General features: G+C 47.8%; 2 protein-coding genes across 3 annotated transcripts in view; one reads left to right on the top strand and one right to left on the bottom strand.

Annotated features, from left to right (window-relative positions):
• The first annotated feature begins 716 nt into the window (after positions 1–716).
• LOC143370359 (uncharacterized) lies at positions 717–12,923 on the top strand. Its single transcript, XM_076815376.1, has 6 exons — positions 717–727; positions 7,248–7,350; positions 8,209–8,439; positions 8,713–8,982; positions 10,829–10,922; positions 11,578–12,923. The coding sequence occupies exons 1-6, from the start codon at positions 717–719 to the stop codon at positions 12,921–12,923; spliced, it is 2,055 nt and encodes a 684-aa protein (XP_076671491.1).
• Positions 12,924–13,375: 452 nt separating this feature from the next.
• Atg17 (autophagy-related 17) overlaps positions 13,376–19,364 on the bottom strand; it is a 42,160-nt gene continuing 36,171 nt past the window's right edge. For both annotated transcript variants that reach the window (XM_076815369.1, XM_076815370.1), the window contains exon 9: positions 13,376–19,269. In XM_076815369.1, the coding sequence (XP_076671484.1) occupies positions 19,165–19,269 (105 nt within the window). In that variant the 3' untranslated portion in view covers positions 13,376–19,164. The remainder of the gene's footprint in view (positions 19,270–19,364) is intronic.

The following is a 19,364-nucleotide window of genomic DNA, read 5'->3' as shown; positions in this document are numbered from 1 at the left end:
TGCACGTAACATCAACGCACGCCGATAGTCGGAAATCGAGGGCCAATAAAACTGCAATTCCGGAGCACGAGCAATAAACCCCCCGTTGCGGAGGAGTGGTGGAAGCCTGGTGATCGATCCTCGAGCAGGTCCAGAGGGGTTGCTGCCGGCAATTTGGCACCCTCTTCGAGGAGAGAAGCAACAGCCGATTGGTCGGGAATGGCCACTCCTCTAGGCGTTCCCTGACGCCGGCCAGGACTAACCACGGCGAGCACAACATCCAAGCGGCAACGTGGTGGTTCCAGCAAGAGTCAGAGTGGAGGCGCCTCAGTTCACGCAGCGACTCCGTGTCGCACGCATCGACACGTAGCACATCACGCGTCCAAAAGAAATTGAAAGAAATTAAAACACTCCCACGTCCGACGACAGTCGTGCACGACTCCATCGGGACGTAACGTCGTCACGTCGGGCCGTCAAGGTGCAGCTACACAGGGATATCAGTGGATTTCCCCAGCCGCGAAGTGCCCGAGAGATCTCGACGATGAGGGGGCGAAGTTAGTTTCGGTCGGTTCGTCGTTACAGAATCTCTGGTTACTACATAGTCAGTGAAGTGTCGGCGAACCGGACGAGCCCTCTTCGTCACCTGGAGGACTGTGATCGAGTCCCGGACTTTCTTCTCGAGGGACAGCGGCCTTGTTGGTGCCTGGTGCAACGTCGTCTAGGAAGCAGCTACGACTATGGTGGTCCTGTAAGTATCCAACGCGGCTTGATTTTTTCGTGGGCTGGTGCTCGATAGTGGTCCGAAGGATTTGCATAGATCCTGACGACGATTTCAGGATGTTTGTTAGGTTGCTCTGCGGGTTTGACAGAGCGTGAACTTCCGTCGTCGACTTTCGAGCGTTTGAGATTCAGTTGCGAGTTTTGGCTTGAAATCAGCAGCTTCGAACAGCTTCGAAACATGTAGAGCACATTGGTAAACGAGATTGTATAACCAACTTCGTCGTTGCAGAATTTTTGAGCATTCAATCTCCCGTGCTCCGAGAGCGAATTTCGCGATAGGAATAGAAGGCGTTCGTTTCCTGGCGCCAACAGAGTCGCCGTGGCTTTTATGAAAATTCAAAAAGTCCAGAGCAGGTGGCAACCATTTCAGCATCGATTTCTCTTCCTGGAACAGCGAGATTTCCCTGGTATCTAATCAGTGGGCGTTCTGCGAGTTTCTAATTGGTGTGTGGGCGTTATCACGAGGCCCGATTGGTCGATGGGTATTCTAGAGCTCTCTTGCGCGTACACAGGCGCACCTCGAGCCGCTGCAAACGGCTCCTGAACTTTGCAAATCTAACGACCGTCACTCACGAAGTTTTACGACCAATTGTATCGTACATTTCATAAAGACGCTGCTAAGTTGAATGCGACTTCTTCGTCCGAGAAGAACGACACCGTCAGTAGTAACGCCTGCTGTTTAATCAGACCAGAGGATGCATCGACTGAATAGCAAATTTCCCACCACTGAGAATAATTGCACCATTAATCTGTCGTCAACCTTAATACTGCGATTCCTTGCGCATTATAGCACATAGAATTTTATTACACAGAAATCTATTTAGAAGCAATAGAAAGACCTCAGGGTACCAGAGATTTGATGCAGCGTGAAAATAAATGCAACAGCGATTACTTGCTGCAGATTCAACGGGCTTGTATATTACAAATCGAGGAGAAGGGTATTTTGCTCCAAAGAATTAGTAGTTCACAATCGACTGCTGCAACTTTGCGATACAACATTAGGAACACTCCACTGGCAGTTATCGAGACTATTCGACGGAGGAGCATCGCTTTATCGATTCTCATTGCCTTCAAGAAGAATAATAGCTTGGAACCGTGGCTAAGAACAAATGGAGGCGCCGATCGTTCAACCCCCGTATCTGGCTCTGTTCATCCGAAAAGGATAATCGAGCCGACTCGAAAAGATCGCCGTCGTCGTCGTCTATTCGTGAAAACCCGATTACGGATGTGCCCGTGCCTCGCCATTGATCACGGCCCAACACCTCGAAGACAGATTAAACGAATGTCCGCGGGTAAAACGATCTCCCTTTATCTCGAATCTCGAGAACGTTCTCTCACCCTATCCGCCGCGGTGAGGAACTCTTTGAGCCTGCTCTCTGCTCTCCTCTCCTCTCGACTCTGCCACGATCCTTTTGTACCGTTTCGACACCGAATGGAAGCTGACAATTTACCGGGGTATCGGAGAAGGGGAGAGGGGGTGTGTTCTCGCGATTTTCGAATTAACGGGGGTTTCCTTTTACTACATTACTACAGTTTACGCCGAAGGCACTGGGTCTTGGATTGCAATGGAGAGATCGGTACAAGTTAGCTACTAGAGGATCAATTTTCACCTGTGGAATTCTTAATTACACGAGACTAACTTACACGTCCCTCGGGGATACTGGAACGGAGTGGCGCACGGTTCCAGTGACGAATCGAAAAGTTGCGTTACAGCGATCCATCTTCCGGCCGATGGAGCACGAATCGCGCGGCGTTTCCAACGAGGGCTTTGGGTGCGCGAGAAGTCGCGAAGAATGGGATAGCTGTCGAAATAAAGGGGGAGAGAAACGGGGGAAGTTCGATAAAACACGATGGGCCTCAATGAAACGCGATAGAGCAAAACAAAACCGGTCCAGCTGGATTTTTGCAAATCAGGTTTTTCGCCGATTCCCCGCGCTCGCTCCAAGAGTGAATCGAGAGGCAGCAGATGAAATAAGAGGAGAAAAACGGGAGGACAGGGTGAAGGTGATCGAAGAGAGTAGGAGGGAAAGCGTGAGCGCCGTTTAAGCGTTCTGAATTTAGAGAAACACGTGGGCTTGTGTAGATAGCCGCGAGAAATTAGTCACTGCTGCATAATTAATCTTTCTTCGCCGATCAACTAGTTTACCACCTTAGCCACTTCGAATTCCCTTGCGGAGCTCGTAAAAGGTTCATAGAACTCAACGCTGCTTAATTCTGCTCTCCGATGATTCTACTTTATCAATTCAAGTGAAATTTCGTACAAGTTTCAACGACGCGAAATTAATGAAAATATGGATTTCAAGCACGGTACCGGAGTACCTACGCCCAGAAAAGCGTTCCCGTTAGCGAGGAATAACGGAATGCTTCTCGCGGACGTAAGAATCGGAGAAAGCATTCCGCACTCCACCCACTCGATGCTTTCCTGATTGCAATCACGAAAAATGACCAGGAATCGACGGCTTTTACACACTGGCGTTCAGATTTCTCGGCGAATCTAACCAGCCGAGTAGCCAGTCCGCGGGCAACCCATCGAATGGAAAGAAACGAGGGAAAGCAATCTGAAGTCCGATCCATTTTACATGAGTACCTACCGACGCGTAGAAATAAGAACTGCTCCAACCAGCGTATACGAAGCACTCCTTCGCACCGAGCTACTCCGCTTTAAGCAAGTAGAGAAACCGAAAATCACCTGGAGACACCGAAGGGCCCGAGAGAAAGGCTGGTTCGTGAGCGTGGCGGTCGGTCGTCGCGGTCGTCGCGCGTGGAAACTCGAATCGAAGGCTAGCCGCGAGAATTAACTCGTTTAGAGGCAATCTCGGGGGACGATCCGTGCGCACCCCGCGCGTCTAGGGAGGGAACGAGAGGAATCCTTGCCTCCTCGCGGCGGCTTCGCCGTGATATTTTAGTGGGGGCCGCCGTATCAGCCTTAATATCTGAAATTCTGAAGGCACCCATGCCGACCGGAACGAGGATATAGTCGCTCTCCCGTTTTTTCTTCCCTTCCCAAGTGCCACGGGCCGAGAGGATTCACGCGTGTGTGCACGCCTGGCGTCTCCTCGAACCGCGGCGCGGGACAATCTCCTCGCAGCATCGTCCGCCGATGTATCATCTTACGCCGGTGCTAAAAGCGATGACTTTATCACCGATCCGGGCAATCATTCACCTAGGCCTCCGGCTCCAACCTCCCCCTACCGGGTCCGCTCGACCCTTTTTCCCTTCGCGGCCTCCACCACCGCGCGTTCCTCACTCGAGGTGTCGACGTAACGTACATACAAGTAAACGCTTTGCGTGCCGAGGGCCAGCCTTTTCATTCCCTTTTCCCCCGGCCGACATAACGGATCGAGCAGGACGCGCGGGCCCGTGGAATTATCGCCAACGAACGCCCGGCCCGACCAGAAGTGGCCGATTCTTTCCGCCGAGGAAACCGCGATCTCACTTCGTGATCAATCGCTGAGGTTTCACGCTTCGACGCCGGTCCCTTCGGGGTACTTTGTAATAGAGTTGGCACAGGGTGGCGATTGGGGCACGTAGGCAGTTTTTATCGGAGGGGAGTTTGCTTGGCGAAGAAATGGGAACAAGAGCGACTTTGTTGCTACTGTTGGATGAAGCAGTTGCTGAGAGCAACGTGGTTGAAGGTATAGCTTTATCCTTTGCTTTTAATCTCAAGGTACGAGAAACTGGAGGTCTCGATCCCTTGCGAGGGGGATGTGAGACATGCTTGTTGTCAATCGACTAGCACGATGAGAGGGGAACTGATGATTTCTACAAACTCCTTTCCATTGCAAAGTATCAGAATTCTGCTGCTGGAATAGTAACAGCTACAGAGACACCTTGAAACTACCAGCTCTGGTATGAGTAGTGTTCCTGATATCTCCATATTTTTTGATTCTCGAGAAATCAGAAATGAGATGATATTTCTTGAGAATTCTCGAGTATTCTCGAGAAATTGAAAAAGATATTGCAAAAATTATATTCTTGGAATAATGTTGATAATATTTATCAAAAACACAAGAAAACCTTAACTAAACGATTATATTCCTGTCTAATTTATACAAAACTTGTGTAAATGAAAAAATAGATATTAAATATAATTGGTAAATTTATTTATTTAATAAAAAATTTGTACAAAGCGCAACATTACTTATTGGTTTTAAAATTTATTTTTAAATAGCACAATGCGTCTAATGTAGCGTCAGCGAATCTATTTCTTTTCTGTGGCAAAATCTGCTACTGTTATATTTTGACGTTTTGTATGTATCTATCTTGGCTGTTAAATGAAAAATGCGTCTTTTGACCCTTTTGGAAGAAATTCTGGATCATGCAAAAATTTTATACGGGGTACAATAGTCTTATCTCCTCTCATCTATATTTCTTTCTTAATAGCCACAAGAAACTCATTAGGTACTCAATTCACTACACAATTTTTCTAATTTTTTAAATAAGAATTTAAGAGCACCTCCAGCAGTTAATAATATCGAATCTTCTGTACTGTGATTTTCTATTGCAATTCATACAGGTTTATAAATTGTATTATAAATTGTAGATGTGTTTATACGTTCGCGATTAACTAGTAATACATTCATTTACGAAAATAAATGAGATTTATAATATTTCTCCTAGACTTAAGTTCCTCGAGAAATTATAGTATTTCTCGAGAAATAAGAAATAGCAATTATAAAAATTTTCGAGAAGTTCTCGAGAATTCTTTCTCGAGAAGGAACACTAGATATGAGTATGGAGACTCGCGTGGCCCAATAGCAGAGAATACTTTACTTCAGTGTCAGTCGCCGTTCTTGGACCATCGAAAATACAGTTGAAAGTGCATCTATTGCACGAGCCTGCAGGACACGGTGAAGGCGGAACGTCGAAGCAGAGAACTCCGATAGACGAAGCTCAGCCTCGAGTAGGTGTCCTAAGATCGTAAACGTCTATGCTGGACTCGATAAAACCCACGGAAACTATATTTGCGCGCAGGTAACCCGTAACCTGTTCAAGCTCCGCGGAGGACACTGGACAATTTTCTCTCCAGACCCCGTAGTGATTGAGGATGCAGAGGAAATTTAATCATATCTAACCAACGCGACTTTAGGCTCCACGATCGCTACGTAGCTGCGTCTCTAAAAGCATTCTACAATGTTCATTCACGGTTCCGTTTGTAACTGTAGATAGCAGGTTGGCTCGAAGAGACGTAGGCGAGTCGAACGTCTTCTACGGCGTCTTCATGGTCAATGACACCTGGCTGGCGACATTTATATCGCGCTCGTACAGCCGACGCCTATTTCCCATTAAATTCAAGCCCGGACTGTTGCTCAAAACACGCGATAATTCACGCCCGAATGTTCCTCAACCTGCCCGAAGATGTCGCGCGATAAGCCGATCGAATCCGATGAGCACTACCTGCGCAACTCGAAGGAAGGTTGAGGATAATTTCATCTTGAAGGAAGGAACAGCGATGCTGTCGCTGCCCCGTCGAACGGCTCGCGCGGACATCCAGCAATCTCTCTGATCGCGATAAGAGCGACGCGTTTAAAGAATCTCCGGCCTGAAGATTTCAGTGATAATTTATTCGGCGATTTTTGCTCGCATCGCGTCACTTTCGCGGAGAATGAACGACACGCGGCGGGCGATCACTCGCCGGTAAAGGGGAGCACGGGAAAAATGGGGAACTCGATTCGTCGGCGGTCTTCGCGCGTCTTAACGCCGCCGCAGATCGTAACCGCGGGCTTTAATGTCACCGGGAGAAAGGCAGAAGCTGCTGCGTGATCTGGCACGAGCAGACACTCGCGCGAGAATTTATGCAGAATCGTTAACAGCGGGGTTCCCGGACCAACGACTACGCTGGACGTTAGTCCGGCTCGTTCCGCGCTTATTAACTCGCCGATGCATCGCCACGCCGAAGAATAAAGGAACCGAGGACGTCGATTAAGCGCGCTGATTTGTGTCGGTGCTTCTGAGTCGAATGTTAGAGCTCGTAGCCATTCGTATTGCTCTACAACGACAAGTACGTAAAGTCCATCGCGGGGGCGCAGTGAACCGATCCCGTGGACGGTTATTAGCATCCGAATGGATGGAGTTTGGTAACTGTTAGAGTCGAGAAAATTCGAGCAATCGTTGCCGAAGGAAGGGCGAGAAAATTAAGCAGCCCTGTACTCCGCTTATCGATCTTTCCTTACACGATTGGGAATCGCTCGCGACGAATATAAGGATTGAGAAAAGCTGGCGAAGGTGGCCGTTGTCAGGCCACCCACGGGCTCCCATAAGTATGGCGCGAGGTACGACCAGGTACGCACCATAAATCGGGATTTTATCTCGAAGCTGCCGTCCCCTCGGTACGCCAGCGATTGCGTAACCCTAAATTGGTCCTCGATGCAACGTGATTCGGGTTCCAGGACCCCAAGGTCGACTTTCCTCCCCCGATCCTGCAGAATCCTCCCTGTTGCCGAGAATTCATTCGTAACTCATTGCACGAATGTCGTTTTCTGTTTAAGGAGCCGCGTTGGGTCGCCGACGATGTCAGCGACGGTTGCAGGCAACCAGCAACAGCAACACCCTCATCAAGAATGGGACATCAACGACTCGAACGTCCCAAGGGTAATTGCCACCACTATCCCCCCCTCTCTCTCTCTCTCTCTCTCTCTCTCTCTCTCCCTCTCGAATGCAATTAAATGAGTCTCTGGATCGTATTGTTCGGCGCGGTAATTCCCGCCGGGCGGTCACGGGAATGTCCAGGGCCCGGGAAATTACCAAATCCCGCGGCTCCCCGTTTTCCTCAATTTCAAAGAAACGCGCGGCCAGGTATAATATTGCGATGAACACGGAAAACCATTCGGTGTCTCTCGGTGGCAGGTGCCACACGATTAAAACACTTGGTTGTTACTAGAAGAATGACCCACGTTTCGATATTTAAACACTATTCCAATAAGAAGACCGGAAATTTCAGTACAATTACTACGGCTACAGTAGGGTGGCTCTTATTTATTCTTGGTGATTTTCTTTTCTCAAGACTTTCTTCGCGGCACCCCCCAGAACTAGTTGCAAATAATTAAAAATATTTTTTTTAGTTTTTCGGACTTTTTTCGAAAGACGTTTGTCGCACGAAAAAAAGTAATACAACACAAACGATGCTTCTTACCTGGATCTACAACTTTCGTTTGACATATTTTTTTATGTAATCAATAATTTGGAGGATATTATATAAAATCGACTTTGGGAGCTGTTGAATAATAATTGAAATGTTCAAGGGCTCAGGGGCACCTTTTCCCCTCATCCGATCGGGCTGAAACTTTACACAGATTTTTTATTTATTATTTGCAACTATTCTGGGGGGTGCTGCGAAGAAAATTCAAACGTCGAAAATAAGAGCCACCCTAAGCTACGCTCTACCCTACCTAATCATTAGCCGATACTCGGGAAGGTCGGAATGGGTAATAAAAGCTCGGTGGTTTTCAGGTAGTGGAGTACGATCCCTGGTGCGAATGGGCGGATGGCCACGTAAGAAGAGTCTACGGACCAGACTGCGAAGAGGCAAGGAGGCATGCCTCCGGTTGGGCGATGAGGAACACGAACAATCACAACGTGAGCATTCTCAAGAAGTCCTGCCTCGGTGTTCTAGTCTGTTCGCAAGAATGTATACTACCTGGGGGTGGAAGGGTTCACCTTCGACCAGCGATCTGTGATAAGGTGAGCACACGACAGCAAGCTCGCTCCCCTTCGAGTATCACTCACTCCCACGCGTATTATTCGAGATGAAATTGTACAAGAGTACTTTTACGATCATACAGATAAAACCCCCCATCGATTCCTAGCCAGGAAGAATACTCTCCCCTTTACTTGACCAGCAGACGTAAAATGCGGTTTCGAGCACGCGAGAGCCTATTGAATTCGCGAAAACTTCCGAAGGCGGCTGCCAATTTTCTACCGACAAGCGAGCTAAACGATTCACCTGGTTTCCAGGCAAGGAAGAAGCAACAGGGGAAGCCGTGCCCCAACAGGCAATGCACAGGTCGGCTGGAGATACTTTCGTGCCGCGGCCATTGCGGTTACCCTGTGACGCATTTCTGGCGACACACCGAGCACGCGATATTCTTCCAAGCCAAAGGACAGCACGACCATCCGCGGCCGGAAGCGAAATCAACGTCCGAAGCGAGGAGGAGCGTGGGTGCTGGCAGAAGGGTGCGCGGTTTGGCGGTCCTTCTGGCCAGCGAGGCCGCATTGGGCTCGAAAGTACGTTCCCGCGATCGACACGCGTGATATCTTTCTACCTTCTCGCTGTATTATCCCTCTGACGACTGTACGCGTGTACTATAAGCAATCTTGTTGCCTACTACGAACATTCGTCGACTCTCAGCTCTAATGGGCGTGAAACCCCAACAAGGGAACTTCGATTTCGCCAGTGCAATTCATTTATTTATTTCTATAAGGTGTCTGGAGATAAGTGGAATGTCCTGTCTTTGTTCTATTGTGATCGAAGGGCGAGAAATCGGAAATACAGAGGGGGAGAAATCTTCGTGGCGAAGGAGGAACGGATGTATTTTATGCAGGGCTTATCACGAGACACCCTGTACAAATATTGTTAATGTCCGCTACGAATATATGGCAAATAAAAGTGAACAAGAGATGAAGTATACGAATTAAGGAAGCACAGTTACTATTCTTTCGAATAAATTCCAATTACAATCGAGGACCTTGCAGCAAGAGGGGTGCAGCTCTATTTTCTACCATTTTTGAGTTACAACGTTTAATATACTTTTTAAAAAATCTACATCGTTTGGCGCACGTTCGAGGCAAATCCGATAACAAACGAGCGATTCGTTGGAAATTTTGAATCTGCAACCATTACTGTTTTGCGCAATACGAAAGCTCCAGATTTGAAAAATTCGCCGGAAATAGAAATAAAAACTTATCGATTCAATAGCTACTACTTATTGTGTGAAAATGTATATTCTTCAATTAGCGTTCCCCTTTCAATGATAAGTCGAAGCAATAATTTTATAAACAGTTCTCTTTCAATTTACTCGAAGCTGGTAAAGATGGAGCTGCACCTCTCTTGCTGCAAGGTCCTCAATTGTAAGAACATCGTTCAAGACGAGCCAGAAGAAAGGTAGGGTAAACCAACCAGTGAATGACCGAATTGTTGAATCTATGGAACTTCGAGATTAATACTTGAATATATTTGTATACAACAAAGCAACTGTTGAAATTGCATTTAAATTGATTTTTCTTGAAATTTATAAAAATAATTACTTACTCTTATCGTAATTAAAAAAAAAAACAATTATAAAATGCAAAACGCGTAGAAGCCCAGTAAATGACCTCATACTTTTAATAAGAATTGTACTTATTAATGTTTGCTTAATACGCGCAACTAAAAATATAGGATATTAAAAGTGCAACTACACTGCATTTATAAACATATAATAATGATTAAATTTATAATTGACATTTCTTTGCCTAATGGTCATTCACTGGCACGCGGTCGATTACCGGTTGGTTTGCCCTCTACCTAATTCTTTAAAACAACCACAACTCTGTTCAGATAGCGTGAGATATTCGAACCCAAAAATACGAAATTTCGAGCAGTCGACAGTATAAAAATGTTCCGCGTCTTTCTTCTCTGCGTCTTAATATATCTTCCCGCCTCCATCGGTAGACTATTGAAATCCCCGCGACATAAAACGTTCAGTGGAATGCGCATATTTATCGACATCTATATACGCGCCCCGCTACGGGATGGAATATTTCCAAAACTTTCCGTCGAATCTAATTTCTCCGTAGTTTAAAAAAGAACAGAGTCCTCGGTCCGTTGGGAACAATAAAAATATCCGGGCTTAGATATGCGGGAATTCAAATGCTCTACGCGTTCGCAATACATATATACGACCGCTCGGAATCCGTGCGAATCGAATGCAGGGTTGAATTAGTGTGCGTGCACACTCACGGAGGCGCGTAGTGTCCGTGCAGGAAATCCTGTAGGAGGCCCTCCGGGGAGCAGCTTCACCCTCTGGGACGATGCTAATCCTAGTTCCACCACTGTCACGTAACTAACCGACGGATTCTTCTATTTTTCCAGCTAATGTCCCTAAGGGGAACGAAGAGACCGAGCTCGGAGGCGATCGAGCAACCGCCAAGGACCGCGCAACCACCGCCACTGATTTCCGACAAAGGTTAGTCGCTCTTCTACGCCGAGACACTTCCCTCGTCCGCGGCACACGACAGCTCGGACAACCAGCGGCGCTTTCCCGTACAACTCGCGAATAATTGCACGGCGCGGAATTGCTTTTCAACGCGAATTTGTCGCACAGCGTCGAACGTTTGCCGCGTCCGTTTTTGCGCCGATGATACTGAGTTGGTCCGCGCGGAGTCGCCACCTACTGCGCAACGATATACGTTTGGCGCTCGAATTTGAATTGAATTAATCGACGGATGTTTACGTGGCACGGGACTTTCAAATGGAATGGACCTGAATAAAATGTTTCCGTGCGCAGTATTAAACCGTTGATGAAAAGAAAAAGTGTTCGGGGTGATATTAAGACAGTTCCTTTTGTAAAAAATGTTGCATCCGTTAAATATATTTGCTCGTTGTTTTTTTTTATTCCGATGAAAGAGGACGGTTCGGTGATAATTAATCGGTATTACGGTCTTGCGTCTAGTTGTATGATACGCGATAGTTAAATAGGAAGAGCTTTCACTTATCCTCGGATGTTAAATGACGAACTTTCTGCTAGACTTATCGCCGAGCTTATATTTAATGCTGTTCAGTGGCTTCCAATTGTTTCTATGAGCGGTATATCTGATTTCCTGCATTTTTCATTGTTCCAGGATATTCGTGCTCCTGTCCGCCGTTCGAGTGCATGTGCGTCCTACAAACCAACGTCCCACCTTACCAACAGTCCCACCATCATCAGACCGCGATGTACCCTCAACAGACACCTTCGAACGACACCCCTTACTGGCTGCAGGACACCGTGCCAGCTCAGGAGAACACCCTCGGTTACAACCTACCGAATCAAGTTCCCCAGGAAGCCGCCTACCCCGACTTCCCACCGTTCGCTGGTGAATTATTCCAACCGGAAGAGATCTTCCAGTTAGATCAACCCCTGCGACCAGACTTCCCCATGAACCCCCAGGACCCCGCAGCCAGGTCGCCGCCGACCTTGCTCGATCTCGGTAGCGGCACCATCAAGTACGAAATAAAGCAGCACCAAGACCAGACCTACTGGAACCAATTCCTCAGCGAAGACTCCAGCAGCAGCCACCTGAGCATGCCTCAGGACGACAGGCTGCAGTTCCCCGGCTTCGAGGAGGCCAAGGAGACAAATGGATTCTGCTCGAAGAGACCCGTGAACCAGTTCGTCCCCGACAAAGACACCGCCCAGAACCATCCCTTGAACAACGCGCTGAACTTCCAGGATTATCAACGAACGCAGAACCACAAGAGCTTCGTGGATGGCCAGGTGAAGAGCGATCAGGAGAGCTACTGGGGGCAGAACCACCACGACGAACGACTCAGCTTCCCTGGTTTCGATCCGCAGAAGGAGCAGGACTTGCTGGCCTCCAGAAGGGACGTGAACTGCTTCCCCAAGGAGAACTGCCAGCCAGGCCTGCTGGAGGCTGGCAATTATAACGTCTACCCGAAAAAGGAGAACGGAATGGCCGCAGCAGCTCGCCCTAGTCGTAGTCCCATAGAGAGCAAACAGTACGCTTACGACGGTTACAGTCAGATGTTCGACCACTCGGACTCCAAGAGCCAGTTGTCCAGTCGGTCGCATCAGAACTCCAATCGCATGGTGCTGGACGAGAGACTTCAGAATAACTACGGGGGCCACGAGGCGAATCCAGACTCCACCGAGAGACTGTTCCCAGACTCCAGTGGCATGGAAGCCTCGATGCAGCCTCAGAGTAGCCCGGAACCCTTCTTCTACCCCAGCAACGATCGCTGCCATTACACCTGCGAGGTGCTGGACACGCGGCTACCTCAAATGACGATGAACGCGGACGTCGCGCAGCCAGGTATCAATGCCTACGGAGACGTTAGCGAGCTGGATCTGCCACCCTTCGTCGACTACACCCTCGTAGGGATGCTCTGCAGCTCCACGGAGGAGGACACGTCCAATCTGTTACCTGGCTGCCCGCAGAACGCGCAGAGCTACGTTCCTCATCATTAAAACGTCCCGTCGACGACCTTTGATTTGTATTATAAATATGAAATATACGATAGTTGCACCCGGAACCGCGGATGTCGTGGAGTTTTGCTTGATCCTTGGCAGCGTCTTCCGTCGGCGTCTCAGTTGGTTGGATCTTTCTGCCAAGGGAATACTATTGCCCGCGATGAACAGGGCGCCCTCGAAGCGAGTTACCAAAAGGATGATCGCGTTCGTTTTATCCAGAGCGAGAGACTGAAGCGAGGCAGCTTGAAATAAGTATCGACGACCTTTAGCGAGACGAACAACCTTTTTCTCTCTTTTTTTTTTGTTAGAAAGGAACTGTTACTCGAATCAAGTGAATAAAGGATCTTTTGTTAAATGAAACCGCAGACGTGTTGTTTGAATCGCATACGCACGGAGTCGCGGAGCGCAGGAGGGAACGGGTCGGTGGTCGAAAGTAGTCGAGTCGGAGGTAGCTTGGAAAAAAGTCAGGTGATTTATTCGTAATTTATTTATTCGTAACAGATACTCTCACGATCACAATTGTATGTACGTTATGTAATATTATCATACACCTATTTGCGTTACACTTTCTTGGATTACATGCGCGATAATCGTTTTCTTTCTTTCTTTCTTTCTGTGTTGCTCATCTTTTAATTTATTTAACGGTAGCTCCTCTCCTCTCCATTCATTCATTGAATCTTCCTTTCCTCGAGTGGCGGAACTCAAGGGAGACGGGAAACGAAACGGTTGCGCGCGATCCGCTCGCGTGATCGACGATCGAAACGTACGCCGGACGAGTTGAACTATCATTCGTCTACATATATACGTTACGTTTGTTCCACTTTAATGGAATACAGCTATGTACCAAGTGTGCACGAGCATTCTCTACATGACTCTTTAAGCGTACTACTATAGGTCAGCGCAAGAAGGAATAGTCGTAGAACTAATCAGAAGGCCTCGTCGCGCCGTTCTATCACGCGTCTCACGCTCGCGGATTTCGTCTTGGCTATTTAAGTTCCGGCGTTCGCGCGAATCTGCCACAACTCAGAGCTAAAGTGACATTGCTAGTGGTGTGCTTTTGATCCCCAGAAAATGGTTAATTCATCGCAAGAATGTCCAACTCGTATCAACGTTGTATTTGCGTGTGCAAGAGTGTGGGGTCTGGAGAATCGAATTCGATGAAACGGCTACGGCCTCCTCGCGGTAAATCAATGAACGCAAAAGAGAGGAAAAAGCCACTCGGCACTGTCGAAAGAAGCGAACAAAAAAAAGGGTATCCAACACGATACCGGATAAATAAACTCTCTATACTCTTTATCTCCGTTCTCTTTCATCCTCTTTTGTACGTAAATTACGATTACCTCTCCCGATATAAACCTTCCTTAGCGTATAAATTTTGGTCGGTAAAAAAAAGAGTATTCTATGTGTTGAATCACGTTTTTTTTTTGTTTCCTATTACAAGTCACACGTAAAACAAACCCTATCGTTACTACGTAGTATCTTCTCTTCTTCTTCTTTTTTTTTTTTTTTTGGTGCTTTATAACCCTTTTCTGTTTTAGGCGTCTAGGTAAAAAATGGGGACAAACGTTCGTCACGTCAGAGAATCGCTGTGAAAATAAAAACGCGGCTCTGCACCCCCTCCCCGTTCTCTTTCTTCGCGCGAGATCTCTATCCGTCCGAATTCGATTTGTTCGCTCTCTCTCCTCGCTCACTCTGCTTCGCTACGAATTATTTCTTCTGAGGTGTGGCTCGTGTTCTTCGCGCCCGTCGTCCAACGCGGGCGTAGGGTCAAACATTCGCGGGAATCGTTCTCGTTTCATTTCGCGTGCCTGAATCATCGCGAAGGTCTCGCGACCGGGGGGACAATCGGGCACCTTTCGCCCTTAACAACTCCCCCCTACTTATATCAAAAAATTCAACGAACTCCATCGATTTTTGAACAGAAACAAACGATCTGTGCTCGTTCGCGACGGATTGTCCCCGATCGTTAGCGCGGCTCGTTGTCTCTCGATAAGTAACACACAACTAAACGTTGCAGGCACGATGCTTTGATATTCGAATACATAATCACTCCTTTGTTCGGCCCCCAGTTGGGGAGAGTAGGAAATCGGCCGACTAATTTACGGAATTTCGATCGCGACACAGAACCAAGAGGTGACGGACTCGAAAACAGCGTCGAGAACGCGTCCGCTGTTTCAGAGTCTACACCGAAGGAACGGGCAGGCTCCTTCAACCGACCGGATCTCATCCGGCTGACAAGACCTCTCGGTGCATTCCTCACGCGTCGTCGGAACGAAGCAAAACGAAGAAACACCAAAGTGTGTCGCGGAAACGACGCGTCTATCCGTACGAATCGCCGATTTTTATTCTACTTGCAACCAACCGCAGACCAACTCTCTCTCTCTCTCTCTCTCTCTTCCTTTCATTCTCTCTCTCTCTCTCTCTCTCTCTCTCTCTCTCTCTCTCTCTCTCTCTCTCTCTCGTTCTCTGTGTATCTCGGCGCACAAACTGCTCGACCACGAATACAGCGTGCACTCGAGCGTTTTTCGAAGGGAAGAAAAGGGAAACGAAACGCCGCCGTTCGCTGGAAATTCCAAGGGATACCAGAAGGAGATCGATGAAGGTTCGCCCGAGCAGAACCGAACTACAATGTTTCCAGCGTCGTTCTATCAACTGTCGTCTCATTTGTTACTTAGGTGTACGCGGCGAAAGGTAATGCCGCGACTGTTCCCCGATCTTCAACTCTGAACGCGTCAACAAGATTCAAGGCGGAGTGAACTGCGACGAAATCGAAGATCGTTTCAAGGGATTGGTATAAAAACTGTAGTTTCTATAAAATTTTCTGTACAACGGGGTTCTAAAGCAACCTCGCAGAGCCCTTTATACAACTCGGACAACTGCGTTTAAGTGGTTACCGCCTACTGATCCATCGTCCGCCGATCTTCTACCTGTGGCGCGCTTGATAGATTTCAATCTGTTTCTGCACTTTTTTTCATCATCACCATCGGGGCTTGCAAAGTATATACATTATTATTTCTTTCGATGGTGACGCATCGGAGTGCATCTATCAACAGATTCCATCAACGCTCTCGTAGACTAAATAGTCGTCCAGACAATTTGGTATTTCCGACGAAGGACAGAGCAGTAAACTTGTCTTCGACACCCTGAAAGATCTCAGGTCAATTTCTCCCTCGAGAACCTCTCCAAAACGTTAGTTCTTTCCGTGTCTCGTGCCTCGAATCGTTGGACAACGCGTTCAAAGACGAAGGGGAACGATCGTTGCATCGTATATCACGAGAAGGGGACTCCGAGGTAACGCATCGGGGCATAAACTGCAGCGTCGAGTGACCGTCTAACGACGTTGCAGTTACATGCCCGTCCGTCGTCCCTCGAGCCAAGGTGCGAGGTGCGAATCAAAGTCTGGACAGTCGATTGCCAAAGGTGTACCCCTAACGTGGACAAAGCCTCCCCCCTGTCGTCCTACGGCGAGTCTGCCACCGGAAATGTGAAGGGAAGTGTGCGGACAGTGCGTTCTACGCGTGCCTTCGAACGTCTCTTCGGGGCCCTTGAAACCGTGAAGAAAATTGGACTAATAGGAACCGTGGGTCGCGTGTGTGTGTGTGTGTAATCGTGCACGGGGAAAGAGCACCCCTTAGCCTTGCAGAAATATTCGACTCGATCTCCAATGCAGGAATCACGGAATCGTTAGTAGTACTTGTGGGACAGTTGGAGGGTGAACGACCGCTAAACGAGTCAGCCTATCGAAGCGTTTCTCTATACTCTATTGTCTATTCTATCACCGACGAGCTAAAGCATTTACCTATAATCATCCTTCAGAGGACACTGCAGCGTGCCAGTGCTCTATTTCAATTGAACCGCGAAGAAAGTATCTAGTGAAGGAATTAGGAAAACCAGAGCCGATGAGGCGCTCTGCTCCCCGTGCACGTCTGCGAATTGATACAGCAATGCAGCACTTGGACCGTCGAGGTCCGAAGGCTCGACGGTCCAAGGTTTCGGACAGAAAGTGTACCTACGAAAAGGGTGGCGAAACTGCCCCTAGAATTCGTGCTAAATCCGCGCACGCGTGCTTGTACGCGGGTGTATTGTTTCGTTCTGTAGAAGAAAGAGGAATCGTTGAAAACGAGCTATTTTCGCGCTATGTCAGAAGCAGGTGCGTCGTTCTTCTCGACAAGCTCCAGCTACAACCTACAAAACGATTTTCTTGCCTCATATTTATCTTACTTATCAGCATCATTTCGACGTGGCCACCACCGAGCGCCGGCGGCACACGCTCGAACTCGAAATCGAGGGCCGACGGACGACGCGATATCCGATCGGTGGGACTCGCGGTCCGCTCGACGATCCGGAGCCGCGTCTCGGGTATATTCTATGCTTCGATGATATTTAGAGGGAAAGAGACGCGTCGAGCGGGCGCAAGAGGACTCGCTCGAGCGGACGGCGAGCCGTCGCCCGTCAGGCCCGGGTATTAAGATTAACTAACCACTAAGTAGAAGTGAAAACGTCGAGCCTAACGATCACAGCTATTGTACGATACTATGAGTGCTTAACTGTCGCGTGAGAAACGATAATAATGGTAGGTAAAAATGGTACAGGATCGGTAATGAAAAAAGGGTCTTGCGAGCGATCTGTCGCAAGGAAGCTAAATCGGTTTCCCGCAGTGCGCTCCTGCCTCTCTCGATATCGTTATTCGAGTGTCCTCGAACGCCTGGTACGCTGAACGATAGAAAAAAATATATGTACTTATGTGTGTGTGTGCATATATATAATAATATATATATATGTATATATATATGGGCGCGCGTATGTGTATATGTATGCATATACATTAGAAAATTGATCCTACGAAGAGTTTGCCTCGCACCGGTTCATCGACGGGGCCTGAAACACCTAATCTTTCGTCCCTACGTTTCAAAGTAAAGATCTGCTAGTGCCTCGTAGTTCCCCTTCCGTTTCTTCGGCATCGTGGAGCAAATTTCACGATTGACTGTCGTCAAGAGCCGCTGGGGGTTGTAGTAAGTGGGCGACCGTGGTCGACTGCGAGGCACTCGATACGAAATCGTTGGGAAAAGTGGTCGACGAAGAGAAGGCGGCATATCACGCTATGCCCCTCTCTCCTCTCCATTCTAATTAAAAAGAGACCCTCTAACGTGTTAAAGGTGTGTCTCGTAGATTGCACAACTCTGGTTACGAGATACTTCGTCGTTTTACAAAATCTTAGCCCCACCTTAGGGCCTATTTATACATATGTATGATATCTCTTCGTACGCGAATATTGCACGTTTGTTGCAACGGTATATCCGCGTTATACAGTATATATCACGTATATATGTATAGTCAGCATATACAAAGCATCCATATTTCTTTATACCTTCGTCTTCTTTTTTTTTTTGTTTGTTTGTTTGTTTGTAAAACTTATTCTACTACGATTTTTATATCTTCTTCGTTTTGTTTTCACACGGTGCAAAGATACTAGTATTAATAATAATAGTAATAATATTGATAATAATTCATAGTTTCGAATCACGGAACGAGGAAGTTCTGCTTCGGTGTCTAAAAATTAATTTGAAAAGAAAAACAACTCTTTCACCCACTTCCTCTATATCTCTCTCTATCTCTCTAGACCTCTCTCCCTCGCACCCTTGCTATCAAATTGCAAGAAGAAAATCCGTCTACAACGTTTTAGTAATAATATTATATGTATATCCACGGTTGCTCGCTCTTTCACCCAAACTCTTTCTCTCTCTCCCTCTCTCGCGCTCAACAGTTTCTCATACTCTCGCTTTCATGTGAAAAGATGAAAGGGAAAAGGAATACAAACGTCGTTACACGGCACAGCTAACCACAGCATTCGGCAATTATGTTTCGCTCGTTTAAAAAATTATTTATATCACAATGGAACGCCGGCGCATCCTTTCGTCTAGAATGGTTTCGCGTCACCCGGAACACGGTGTCATACCTGTGACTTTTCGATCATTCCGTTACCTTCGTGCACACACTATTCCGCAGCGGTCAGACGACGTGAAGGATGCGTCCACAGGCTCTGGCAGGTTTTGGCCTTGATCCGAGGGTTTTCGGGATGGTTTCGAGCACGTCGTGAGATGCGGATCCGCGCCAGGAATAAACTGCGCGTGCAAGGCCAGAAGTGTTTATCCCAGCGACGCGAACCCGAGGGTGGTCGCGGGGCTGGCTTCTAACCAGGGCGAGAATCGAGCGATTCCTCGCCAGTTGGAACGCGGGATTACTGCTGCTGGGCGGGAGGCGACAGTGCCGCGCTATCGACCACTGATTTCACGCGCACTCGATAGAACTTGGTGCCACGCGGCACGCGGTACCGATTCTCCGACTGAAAGCACGCAAATTTTGTTAACACGACATTATATTATACATTGGCCAAGTGGCTGCACCAAATGCAGGGAGCTCGATAGATCTAGAGCGGCA

Source organism: Andrena cerasifolii, chromosome 6 (genome assembly GCF_050908995.1).
Source record: "Andrena cerasifolii isolate SP2316 chromosome 6, iyAndCera1_principal, whole genome shotgun sequence".
NCBI classification, from domain to species: Eukaryota; Metazoa; Arthropoda; class Insecta; order Hymenoptera; family Andrenidae; genus Andrena; species Andrena cerasifolii.
This window is presented reverse-complemented; position numbering and strand designations above follow the sequence as displayed.